Here is a 13507-nt window from a genome sequence, read left to right as displayed (position 1 = left end):
TCTTCAAATTAAGCGTTGAAAATGATCAAAATAATTTTCAGTATTAAATAAATAATATAGCTACAACGAAATTATCGATATTGCACGGTAGCTTACCTTCAGTAAAGCTTGAAACAATAAACTGCACTCGTTTTCACTGAGGAAATCGCTCATAAATGCAAGAATCATGAACTTCCAAAAAAGTTCAATCTTTTCAATTTTTCGTGCAAATTATTCACTTTATGGCAATATTTTATATAACCTTTTTTATTCAGAAGAAAATTTAGAGTGTTTTATTGTATAACTATTTTTGCTCTAAAAACAGCCGTTTCCAAGGAAAATCTAAAAACATAAAATCATCCGCCATATTGGATGATGGCGGCTCGAGCGCCCCCCTCCCCAAATTTACTGAATTTTGGGATGTGTTTCAAGACCCCCTAGTGAAGCTTTCTGACAACTAAGTTCATTGTTATAAATTATTTCCATTTAAGCCTCCTCATTCAGCTTCGTTGACTGGCCTATGTTCCCACACTCCCGCTTCATTAACCGCAGTTTGGAGAGTCTCACTTCATAACTAGATTCTCCAGTGTCCACACTACGATGAATAACTACTTAATTTGGGAATGATTTTAACTCGCAAAATAAATTTCTCGCTTAAAGTTTGTAATTGAGCGTTCACGTCAAACAATTAATACTACAAACAACAAAATAGCCTCAGAATGAACTGAAACTTCGATTGACGAGAGCCTTGCACGCGGTGAAGGTCAAGTTTCAGGCGATAAATAAAGACTGGGTATTTGGAATGCTCGAGCAGTGAATAATATTAAGGTAAGAGAATTACCCAAAATTATGCACATAACGAAGCTAGGTATTTTACGTGTACCTGGAACAAAGAAAAAGAAATGTGACATTAAAAACAGAAAATCATGCCGGAAAGAATCATTCCACTAGGAGAAATGAATAGATGAGTTGACGTCCAATGCCAGGGCAAAGAGAAGGTGATTTGCAGTTTTGGGGGTCTAAGAAGAAATTACATTGGAAATACATAAATTAGCTTACGCTCAGAAAAGAGTTTTTTCATTACAAATACTTGGTTCAGGCATAAAATGATTCGTATATACACCTGGGATAGAGTGTATACTGCTACATCTAGTGTACCTGGTATACATGGACGGCGCTAATAAACAATAGATATAGAGGGCTCATCGACTATGATCCGGGATGTTATTGACAGGAGTGCGACTGAAGTTTGTGGTACGGTGTTTAGTGTGGCGCGGTGGAATGATGGAATCCAAGCAGCCACCTCACGAAAGAGGAAGACGTGGGGTAGCATGTTGCACATCACATACCTTAGGGATGCGAAAAGAAATATACTTAAGAATGATTACAGACACAAAAAGAGGCAAGTTAAATCAATGGTAATGGAAAGTAAAGATGAAATAAGAACACAAAAAAAAAGAAAATGCAAAACGACTTTGCGTTTGACAAGGTGAATATAAGTAAGGCTGTAAGGCCTAATGGGAAATTGAGTGACTGGTTAGATATTATGCAAAGTGTTAGACAACATGAGAATATTTTGACAGAGCTAATCGAAGACTAGCACAGAATGTTAACCAAACTGAATACAAACATGAAGAACATGGGCTCAAAATTAACGTATAAAGAACAAAAATCTAAATGTTTGACGAACAGGGTGAGAAAAGAATACACAACATTGTCCTACATGATGTAGCAGGCCTAGCGTTACCCCTGTTGACGATTTGTCTAATATTATGGAATTTTCAGCCTGGAGCAAATCTTACATATACTTCCGTACCTATCTTATTTCATCCTCTGGAGTTACAAGAAAGTTTAATAAAAAAGACCCCGTTTTCACCCCAAAATATCTAACATTCTTCATCTATTAAAATTTTTCAAAGTCTTACATAAGAAACCAATTGCGCTTAACATTAATAATGTTGTTGTGAGGAATTTTTATATTGGAATAAGGGACTTATGAACCTATTCAATTATGAAATGTGCAATTCTTAAAAAAATTTAATTGGCAAACGTTTCGGCCATGGATGGGGTCCCTCCTCAGTGCCAGATATTCAATTGAAAATAGGTCTTTATTTTATTTTGTAAATAAAAAACCAATAAGAATATAACTAAAGAAATCATATATGAACTTACTGATTCTATGTCGTGTGGTTCCACCCTCTCTCTTTCTCTCTCTCTCTCTGTCTCTCTTCGTCTCTCTCTCGATCTGTGTTTCTCTGTACGACTCCCTCTCTGTGTGTTCTTCCTGTTACATTGCAGAAGGAAAGGTAAAAAACATTTCGTAATCCAGCAAAAAAAATATTCACAAACTTGAAAAGCACGTTGAAAACAAGCACACACTTTTATAGTTTGAAAGGAAGTTAATAATTCCAAAATACACGAAAAAGAAAACTGAAGAAACATTTCAGAGGTACTGCAGTTTAACGTCTTTTAGAAAATGGAACGAATGACGTTTTTTGGGGTCACGTCCCCACATGGCGACCGTAGCTTGCACGTGTTTTAAAAAATTTTTCCTCTTTATAATAGACAAATATATTTTTGAAAGTTTTGATATATCGGTTCTCAAATGACCTCTTTCAAAACTATACCTAGTAAGAATTTTCTGTTTGTCAGGGATCTTATTTATGTCTCTTCTGTATTCTCTAAACCCGTACTCCTGAGGGACGTTCAGTTTGACATATACAAACCGCATTACAATTTTTTTTCTGACAGCAAATGCCATAAAAAATTTTGCTATTATGCAATTTGTTTAATTTATCATTAGTAGGTCTCAATACTGATGTAAGCTATCTTTTTTTTAAATGCCGTAGTAACGTCGTGTTGTCCGAGAATGCTCGCGATTCGTTCAGATAATCCTTTAACATGCGGAATGCTAATAAATGACCTAATTCCCGCGTTTTTAACTATGTCATCAATTCTACGCTGTTCCTTTTTAGACAAAATATTTAATAAGAGATACGCTGTTCTTTCTTAGACAAAATATTTAATAATAGATTGATATTCTCTCTAAGAAATGTTTGCAGGTGAAAGTTCTCATTGAGAGTGTCTTCCAGTAGTCGCAAGTTATCTTCATGAAATGGCTTTTAGAGATAAGAATAGCTCTGTCGACCATATTGAAAACAAAGTTTTTTGTTATTTTTGTGGGTGGGGAGAATCAAAATGATGGCATATGCTGGGCCACGTTGATTTACAAAACCAATTGCAATTTATTTCTTGGCTGTCATTCCTTTGATAAGTGACATCTAGGGAAATTATCGCCCTATTCTGTTACTTTTCTAATGTGAATTAATTCCAAAATCTTTCAAGTTGAAAACTTGTAAAATTTTTTCTACTTCCTTCTCTAGGAGATCTACTGGTATTTCATCTATATACCGAGGCTACAAAGGAACTTGGAAACCTATTTCTGTAAAATAGCTGTATCCAGGTCGTTTATAACTATATCGGTTAAAACCAGTAAAAGAGGCGAGCCCATTGGCAGCTCTCTTTTTTTGGAATTACGTGTTTTCCTTAAAATTGAGATCCATTCTATTCAGGCATAACCTAAGTCCTTCTTCGAAATCTACCTTCAGAATTTTAGTCTTTTCGCGAATTTTATTTCACCTGCTACAGACCGCCTTAAGTGCCTTCTATTTCGGCAGATTTGTCAAAAAAGAAACGACATCTAGTGATGTGAACACGTTTTTTTCCGGGATCGTAAAATTTCTCATTTTGCAATAAATCCAAGCTATCCTCTCGATTAAGGAACTTTTATATTATTAGCAATAATATTTTTGAAGATGATTGATAATTCGTAAGTCGCGCTACCCCTTCTGATATTATCGGTCTGAGCGGGCTATTTGTATTATGGATTTTTGGAACACCTTAAATTTTAGAAGGGTGGGCATGATATACCTTTAGATTTTTAACGGTTAGTTTATTCGCGTATTCTGTTTATTTCCAATTCCTTCTTTCTTTTCTTTTGCGTAAGTATCCCGATTCTGCAACAATTCGTTTACTTTCGCGTCGTAATTGTACCTCTTCATCGCGACGGTCGTTTGACTTTTGACAACTTAAAAACAATTTATGATTTTACTGCGTATCCAGAATTCATCACTCCGCAAATAGTATTTGCGATATTCAGTCCAGCGCGATCTTGACCTGCCTCTGGTATTTTTTTTTAGACTCAATACTAGCGATCATTTCGCTAATTCTACAGCGTAGAATTGATAAAATAGCTCAAAAGCGGTTTATATCGGCCAAACTGAATGTCCCATAGGAGTATGGGTTAAAGAACACATAAGAGGCGTGAATTCGATTCTAGAAAAACAGACAATGCTTACTAGACATAGTCTTGAAAAACATTTTTTTTCGATTTAGAAAACGCGAATATTCTTGCGAATGAATCTCCCTATCGTAAAAGTCTTGTGATGGAAATGTGTTATATTGTTGGTAATATGAATACGATAAATTTCACAACTGATGTATCAAACCTTTCAAAAATATATTTGCCTGTTTTAAAGAGTGGGAAAAAATGGAAAACACGTGCAGACTGCGGTCGCAATGCTAGGGAGTGACCCAAAAAATCGTGGCCCTATGTTGTTATTCAGTTTTACTACTGAAGGCCTTTAAAAATTAAAGTGTCTTTCGTTCCATGTACTGAAAGTCGTTAAAATGTAGTATCACTGAGATTTTTCTTTCAGTTTTCTTCGTGATTTTTAACAGATCGTATGTCTCTTACATTGCGTTGAAAAACTAATTTTTTATATTATTATTCAGAAGCTTGTTTTTGAGTTTACGCTAATTTGCTTTTGTCTTTTGGAATAATTAACTTCCTTTAAAAATATAAAAATGTGTGTTCTGATTCAACGTTCTTGTGAAGTTTGTGAATATTGTGCTTGTTGGATTACAGAGTTGGTTTTTACTACAACGACAATCACTTTCCCTTCTGCAACGAAACAGAAAGAATACACATAGAGGGAAGCGAATAAAGAAACAGAGGGCGAGAAACAGGCATAGAGAGGGAGAGAGAGAGAGAGAGAAGGAGCTGCAAGGCATAGAAAGAATACATTTATGCGTGATTTCTTTTATTTGAGTCTAATTTTGTTTTACGAAATAGAATAAAAACCTATTTTCAATTAAATATTTCACAGCAAAAAAAGTACTTTATTTAATTAGAAAATTCGGCTTATTTGAAGGTGTCACAAAAAGAAGCATAGGCAATCTGAAATTAAGAATTGCATCTGAACATTAAATTAAGGGAATTAGATTCCAGAAGTTCAGGTCGGGACTATTTAAAATTCAGGGAGACATGACCTAAAAATCAGGTATGCTCGCTCTTCAATTAGGAATATATGTGTACTGAAATTAAGGGTAATATTCTAACTAAAACACAGGAATTTCTCACGCCTTACCGAAACTTTTCAGCTGTTCTTATATAATATTTATTTGTTTTAAAAATATTCAAGTTGGGTTCAAACTTGTAAAAAAATACAGAAAAAGTAGGAAAAGTTGAAAAAGACGGTATATTGGGGGCAGGTGCGGTCCTAAAGTGCGGTCATTGAAAGGTTGCTCACGTTGCAAAGTAAAAACTTTTGTATTAATTTAATTATTTTGATGGGTTTAATAATCCAAATATTGGCTGACAATTGAAATTGATTTTGCTGCAGCACTTTTTTAAATTCGTAAAACTAAAAATGCAAGAATTATGGAAACATAGTATAATGGCTGACACTGACCAAGGTCACATGGAGTATTGGAGTAGGATTCGACTAGAATAAATGGCCACGAGATGTACACTAGCGCAAGCCTTCTGTAACGTCATGACAGGTAGTACGAACCTGAAATTAAGGAAGGTATATTCCTTTATTTTAGGCGATGAAAGCCTTACAGATTATTTTAGGTTGCCTTCAACTTACATTCAGAACTGAAAATTGAAATTTAGGAGCATACTTTACTTTATTCCAGTAGAAAAATGCTTATTTCTTATTTAAGATAAGTTAGTGCTTTATTCAAGATAGTTTGCACACATAATTTCAAGTACTTCCTTATCTCTAGTCAAATCTAAAATTAGGTCGAATATAACTTTAAGTATTTATTTTTACTGTGTTGGTTCAATTAAATCTGACATTTTTCAAAAAACCAGGAAAATTTTCGCAGGACAATTAATAATATCGATGTGTACACTGTTAAAAGTGATTACAATTTCCATATACATTTAATATACATTTGCATATTAAATTACATATACCGCATGTTGATCATTGATTAGAAAAGACAGATATATGCATTTTACATAAATTAAAAATAATTTCGGCAATAATTTTCAATTATGAATAATAAAAGATAACATTTTTTTTTTAAAGATAAATATAAATGGTAAATTTTTCAGCCTCCATACTTAATTTGGGAATGATTTTATATCGCAACATTAATTTCCCGCATAAAGTTTGTAGTTGAGCGTACACTTTGAACAATGAATACTAAAAACAACAAAATAGCCTTGGTACGTTTTACTTCAATTTAGAGCAAGTATTCAGTCGACGAATTCAAGGTTATTGCTTTATTTTTAATATTTGACAAGATTTGAAGGCATCAAAGAACTTGGTGTTTTCACGCACTCCGTTTTACCGATTTTAATATACAATTATGTGAATTTTACAACATGATGGTATATTAAAATTAACTTGCGGTATATGCAAATAACTTCATTCACATGTAAATTAAATTTCAATCAGATTTCTTAACAGTTTACCTGATAGAATTAAGTACTAGAACCAAATAGCCAGCCACATGTAAGGAAATTTTTATAACACTAGGCCTGGCTATTTTACTGGGTATTAATTCATAAAATTCCTTAATATTAGATACTGTCGAGAAGATATGAGAAGACGGAAAATGTGTATGTAAGTTCGTTTAACGGCGAAAAGCATTTCAGTCAGGTCTTTATTAATGCTTTCATGTTTCTTCTTGCGTCGTTTTCGTGCTCGGTATTGTACTGCTTGGTTATGATGATCCTACCGGACTTTTTGGATCGCATTTTTAGCCTAAATGCTCAAACGCAACACCCTTATACTGGAAGCACCTACACGTAAGACCGTCAGTGAGTCGAAATACGAGTATATTATTCCCCTGGAATGGTGAAACAGCTTGGATCTGATAACAGTCCAGGATTTTATAGGTTTGGGTATTTATGTTGGCCATAAATTCATTTTTGCTCATTTCTTCTAAATTCCCTCGGGTTTTTCTAATTTATCTCCTTCATATATGGACCTAATCTATATAGCTCTTATAGGATCTTTTAAGACATTCAAAATTAGTAATACTTAAAGTAATTATGTAAGGAATTTGGTAATTATAAAATTGGAATGCACCGCTAAAATTCCGCGTCATATTTTTACGAAGATGCTAGTCATGCTGTACATTCCAGTAAATACTAAAGTAGCATAGAGTAGTCTTAAGTTGGACAGTCTTTTTCTGAATCATACAATGAATCATAGGTTATTGGTTAATTTTGTTTGATATCAAATATACTTTAGTCAATTTCGTAGACCTCATCTGCTGCAAGTAGCAGTCACACTGCTTGAAATTATAACTTGCAGCCTGTTAAGCGTAACATACAGAAAACAGTGTTTCAACGTTAGTGTGACGTCCAAAGTTTCTGAGACGTAATTATTCACTGTTGAGCCCTTTATAATAGTGACAAATGGGAACAGCAAGCGCCTTATACAGTTTCGCACTGCATCTTGAAGCACCATTGGTACGGTTCACTCCAAACTGCAGCTAATGATTCTTTAATTTTGCATTTGTGAATCTAGAGAAGGGGGGACAGTTACAATTAATCTATTTGAAATTATGACGCTCTGATTCTAGACTATTCATATTGAAATATTTTATTATAATTGCCTTTTTCCGTAATTTTGGAATTCGTACAATTTCCTCAGAAATGTTTCTCTTGCTTTTAAAATATTTCTAGAATAAACGTTTGCTGGATATAAGGTAAAGACGCCACTAAGTGAAATGCTACCATTTAGTGACACCCTTAATGCATTTTTTAATTATTGAAAAATTAATTGGAAATAAAAACTTGAACTTGACATTATCATAGAATATGTATTTCAAGCAGAAGCAGTCCTATTTGAAGTGAGAAAAACATTATTGCTAGAGGGAACATATAATTATATTGGTAAAGATGTTGGATATACTTTGCAAATCTCTCTTCAGAAAAATCTTTTTAATATGTATCTCGTGGGAACAGACCTTTGAAGTTCAAGGATCTTGTGATTCAATTTCGAATTCTCAAGGCATGGAAAATTCATGATGTATCTTTGATTAAAAATAATAAATTTACATACATACGCAGTATGAGTTTTAGCTCAAAATATTGACGTTACTATTAAAGAGGGTTTCGTATATGTTACTGAATATTTACTATCCTTCAAAAAAGTTTTTACTGACTTTTAATATATCTCTACATGTTTGTCAACAAAGAATCGCTTATCTATTTTCAGGTGTCCTGGGTTCGTAGACGTGGCGAAGAACTGCTTTTGCTGACTTTCGGGTTTAATACATATTCAAGTGACAGTCGTTTTTCTCTGGACTATGAGGCACCACATGATTGGCGACTACTTTTACGTTCAGTGACAGAACGCGACGGGGGCCTCTACGAGTGTCAAGTTAATGCACATCCACCTTTAATCAGGACAGTTCATCTTGGTGTATCCGGTGAGTAAATATGTTACGTAAAATTAGTTCCAAATGCAATTTAAGCCCAATTGCTATTTTAGAGGGGTCACATAACAGCCCTGGAAAGAGATTCAGATAGAAATTCACCCCAACCCAAACTGAACCAACTATATGTAATTATTTAATCTTTCTTGAACCGTGAAACATAAAGTAAATTGAATGTGTTCACACGGTTTAATCCTTCTCATTGCACAAGTAAAATATAATTCCTGATTCAAGAAGTTGAATGGCAACTTTTATAGTATAAAGACACATAAATATATTTTCAGAAAGAAGCTCGCACGTGTCTTAGTGAAATTAGGTGCATAAAATTTGCTGTAAAACTAAAATAAGTTGAATTAGCTATCTCTTATAATTTGGAAGATATGGCCTAATTAGTTCATACCCTGAGCTTTGTATATTAAACTTGTCCTTATATAGGTTTAGTTACATTTTGTTACTACATATTACAAAATGTTTAATGTGTGTCTCATAATCTCATGCAGTCATTCGTATCGAAAGCCTCCCGAGTAAAAATGCTTCGACGTGAGTTCGATTTGAATTGCCCCCAATCAAGGTATGCTAAACTCGAAAGGTTCGACTTGAGCATTTCTCAGTTTTGAGACGGAGCCAGACTTCAATTTATGTCTTGGAGACAAGTTTCTATGCCTTGAATATATAAATTTATCTCTTGAGTCGAATTTTTACGACTGCAAGACGAGCGGCTTATAACTTTGAGTGTATACTTCTCCTAACAAAAAGGCTAATTCTGTCATGAAACCTAATCTTTGCTAATACACTTGACTTCTTATCCAAGCTACACTATCAGAAATTTCCTCTAAACGATTAAGTCTGTCCTTTAATTGTTAAAGTAGAATACTTTAAAACCAGATGCGTTTCACTCTTAAATGATCTAGTTTAACGCTGAAATGATGTCGACTAAATAATAGAGTCACGCCTTTTCATCTTCAGAAGACAATCACTTTTAGCGTGGAACGATTCTTATATTATCGCTAAAAGTATGCACTTTAATGGCTCAACGATTGCATTTTAAAAGCTCCGTAATGCGATTCCACGCATGCGCGTAAATTATTTTTCGGTAAGAGTACGTCCCATTTAAACTGTTACACTGCACCTTCTACGCGTTAAAGTAGAGTCGATTATCGTTGAAACGATTCTTGGTTAAACGACTCGCACTTTAACAGTTAAAGGATCTGTTTTCAAACCTACTTCTCAAGCGATGGCACTTTAACCGTAAAAGTATTCCTTTACTGTTTAGACGTTTAGAGGAAATTTCTGAGTGTACTTGAGAAAGAGAATGCTCTGAAAAGAAGAAATTTCTACACAACTGATTAAAACTGACCTAATGCACCTGTTTAAAATAATTTTAATAGTTTCAGAGTGACCAAACAAAGTCAACATCGAGAGACTGTTTTGGACGCCAAGTCACAAACTTTAAGTCAAAGAAGCTCCACATAAGAGGTTATTTTGATGAATAAAAATATATAATTTATTCCAAAAAAATATAGAAAATCAATTTTACTTAACTTTATTAGGGATATTTTCCTTTTCGTGTTAAAGTTATCGTCACGTATGTCAGAAATACGATTAGAAAAAAGAGAGATGAGAGCCCTTTTTGGGTTGAAGGTACTGGAGACACACTATGAAATAGTTCAAATCAAAATTTTAAAATGATTAACAAAAGTCATATAATAGTATACTATGTATATATGAAGTTATATATAGTTATATAAAGATATATATACTATCTATAAATGAAGTTTCATAATTAGTGTCAAAATGTAAAGCACTTTCAATACGTTCGTTTGAGAATCCACACTTTTCTATTTGAATTTGAAACAAGTTGTTTATTCATGTAATACTTATTAATATCATCTATAGCAAGTATTTTTATATTGTAAAATATATTTCTTTTCGTGACTTTTATGATAAATTAAATTAATAACGTTTTATAACTACACCAAAAAATGCTTTCTTTCGTAGTTTGAAAAAACAATTTGCATGCAATTTTTTTGAAAATTGTTTATATTTTCACATATATCTTTGTTAAATAAAATAATGTCACAAGTCTAATAAAACAATCGTATTTTTTTTAGCAAAGTTTAAGTGATTTAAACAAAATTGTTTTAATTGAAGAATTACTGACCAATATACACTCGCTCCAAGTTGCCGGGTTAGGCTAACCCATATCCGTACGGAACGTAAGATTTTTATAGTTCGTACCCTAAGCTCGGTCCCATCCCTCAATCTTCATCTACTTAATACTTCGATCTTGGTAGACATAGATGAACTAAACCATTATTTTGATAGTAGACAAGATAATTGATGGCACGCTGTAGTGAAGATTCGCAATATGACCTAAACCACTTTTAGTGTTTTAACAATATGGAGTGTCTATGCTATGGTTGTTGTAACGGATTAATAAATAATAAATACAGATTAAAACGTAAATTTCGTTTCAAATAGCAACACAGGATTATCAAATACATAGTAGATAAGAAGAGAAAGATCAGGTGTTTTTCTGAACAAAAAAGGCAATCAATTTTATATGTGAAAGGTAGGTTTAAAAAAATTCGAGTTCGTGACATATTATATAGTATACATTTTCTATGGTTGTTCTAAAAAGATCCGAGCTTCACGATTTCAGTTTTAATATGCAAAAAATTATCAAATAAAAGAATATTACGAGGTACCACAATAGAAAAAAACACATTTCACAATTGCGCAACGTGGCGTCTCAAGAACAATTGTTGAGTAAAGCATTCACAATTTGAATTCTAGTTGTTCAAAAAACATACGTATGGCTAAAGAAAATCTAAATTGGATGGCGACATTATTTGCTGCTCCTGAATTCACATGAAGACATGCAAAAGAGAATGAAAGCTGAATAAGCACAAGAAAATAAATTTTACAAAATAAGCAAAAAAGCTTTCTATGTGCTGGGCCTCAATTCTAATTTTTGGGATTAATCAAAGAGTCGATACAAATTTAAAATGAAAAATATAAAACGTTTATTTGACGAGCGGCTCTTTATTTCCGAGCGCAGTCGGAAAGAGGTGAAGTAGAAACTCATGAACCAAACGCCCTATGGAAACGTCCTTTTTTAAATTATAATATAAAGAGTAAAAGTTTTTCTCTTTGGATTACATTATTAGAAATATAAAAATTGTTCAGGACTGAACACTATGTGTGCGTTTTAAAATATATAATTTGGATAAAATTTAAAATGCATGTGTTCCTCAAGAATTCTACATTGTAGAAGTAAAAACAGTAGTAGAAAATTCTTTTTTCTACACTGGCGTGGTAAACAAAAATGGTCATTATGCAGTTCTCCATCTAATAAGTGCTGAAAGTGATTTTTTGACCAAATCAGGACTATTATACGTAAATATACCAAGAACCTGCTCATCGATAGATGTGTCTGCAAAGATGCAGCATTTTACCAGCGTGACCTATCAGTGGACTGGATTGATTATCGGAAAGCTTTCGATTCGACCTCCCATAGACTTATCATATGTCTTTTGGAAAGCTTAAAGGTTCATCCGCAAATCGTTGGTTGCATAGAGAGATTGATGCCGCTTTGGAAAACCAGATTTACTATCTGCTCTGGAAAAAATCGTGTGACAAATAACAAGTTCACCTTTTAGAGAGGTGTCTTTCAGGGCGGTACCATGAGCGCACTCCTCTTGTGCCTTACATTATTGCCACTATCTCTAGCACTCCGCCATTCCGATGGGTACTTTTGCGGCAAATCAGAAGATCGAAAGCGCTATACGACACCTTTGCGCTGGAGAGACTTATGCATACCTGATCGTGCCACAGAGCTACATTCAGGATGTGAAATCTACAAAGGATACTCTCCGAAGCAGACACCTTGATCCCTTGATATCAGGATAAGAAAAGTTAAGCACATAAACAAAAGCATGCATCTTAAGTCTTCTGTTCCGCGACTGTACATCTCATGCCGGTAAGGTGGTCGCGGAAATTAAGTCTTGAATGTGTTCATAATAGGATTATTCTGGGTACAGAGCTAAGAGTCGCAAATGGAAGAGACCCTCTTCTTAAAATGGTCAGGAAGCACGAAGAAGTGGGCAAAAAAGCGTTGCTGTACAAAGCAGCGGAGGAGGCTGCTGAAAAACTCGGACTGGACTTCAGTATTAGGGGTAAGCAAAATGCATCAAATCTTATCTATCTCAAGTACTCACTCCTAAAAGAACGAGTTAAGAAAGCACAAGAGAAAACTTTAGTGAACAGCTCCTTGATAAGAGGATGCACGTAATCTTCCACAGAAATGTGGAGGATCAGTCAATGTCATGTGAGCTATCTTTTGATTTTCTTCAATCACCCGGATTGAAGTCTAGTACGGAGGGTTTCATTTTGGTATGCCAAGGCGATATCATTTCCACCTTAACATACCGTCGCCACATTTTGAGCCAAGACATTCCCGATGATAGCTGCAGGGCGTGCCATGCACACCCCGAGCATTTAGCGCACATACTATTTAGCTGTCCAACTCATGCGTGTCAACAATATGCTCAAACACTTGGGTAACCAATGCAGGAGGCGGCAGTCCTTGGATCGCTTCGTGTTATTATGGTGCACGAAACTTTTGCCGGATCGTCGTATTGATTCCGTTACAGACTCTAACCACCCATCTCACAGTCGTGAGACTTGGTTGCGGCTGAAATTTTACCGCGATTTCGCTGGGAGCGAGTGCAATTTTTCAGATTAGCAACCGCTCCCGGCGAAATCCAGCGGTTGTCCTTAT

At 34.4% G+C, this 13507-nt stretch overlaps 1 protein-coding gene across 8 annotated transcripts in view; it reads left to right on the top strand.

The window, feature by feature from the left end:
- Positions 1 to 13507, top strand: part of LOC117166852 — a 651449-nt gene that overhangs the window by 234025 nt on the left and 403917 nt on the right. For all 8 annotated transcript variants that reach the window (XR_004466323.1, XM_033351264.1, XM_033351253.1 and 5 more), the window contains one exon: positions 8505 to 8718. Coding sequence is in view for 7 of the 8 variants with exons in the window: in XM_033351264.1 (XP_033207155.1) it covers positions 8505 to 8718 (214 nt within the window). In the remaining variant the exon portion in view is untranslated. The remainder of the gene's footprint in view (positions 1 to 8504; positions 8719 to 13507) is intronic.

The sequence above is a fragment of the Belonocnema kinseyi genome, chromosome 1 (genome assembly GCF_010883055.1).
Source record: "Belonocnema kinseyi isolate 2016_QV_RU_SX_M_011 chromosome 1, B_treatae_v1, whole genome shotgun sequence".
Classification (NCBI taxonomy): domain Eukaryota; kingdom Metazoa; phylum Arthropoda; class Insecta; order Hymenoptera; family Cynipidae; genus Belonocnema; species Belonocnema kinseyi.
Note: the sequence above shows the minus strand (reverse complement) of the source record. Positions and strands in the feature narration are given on the sequence as shown.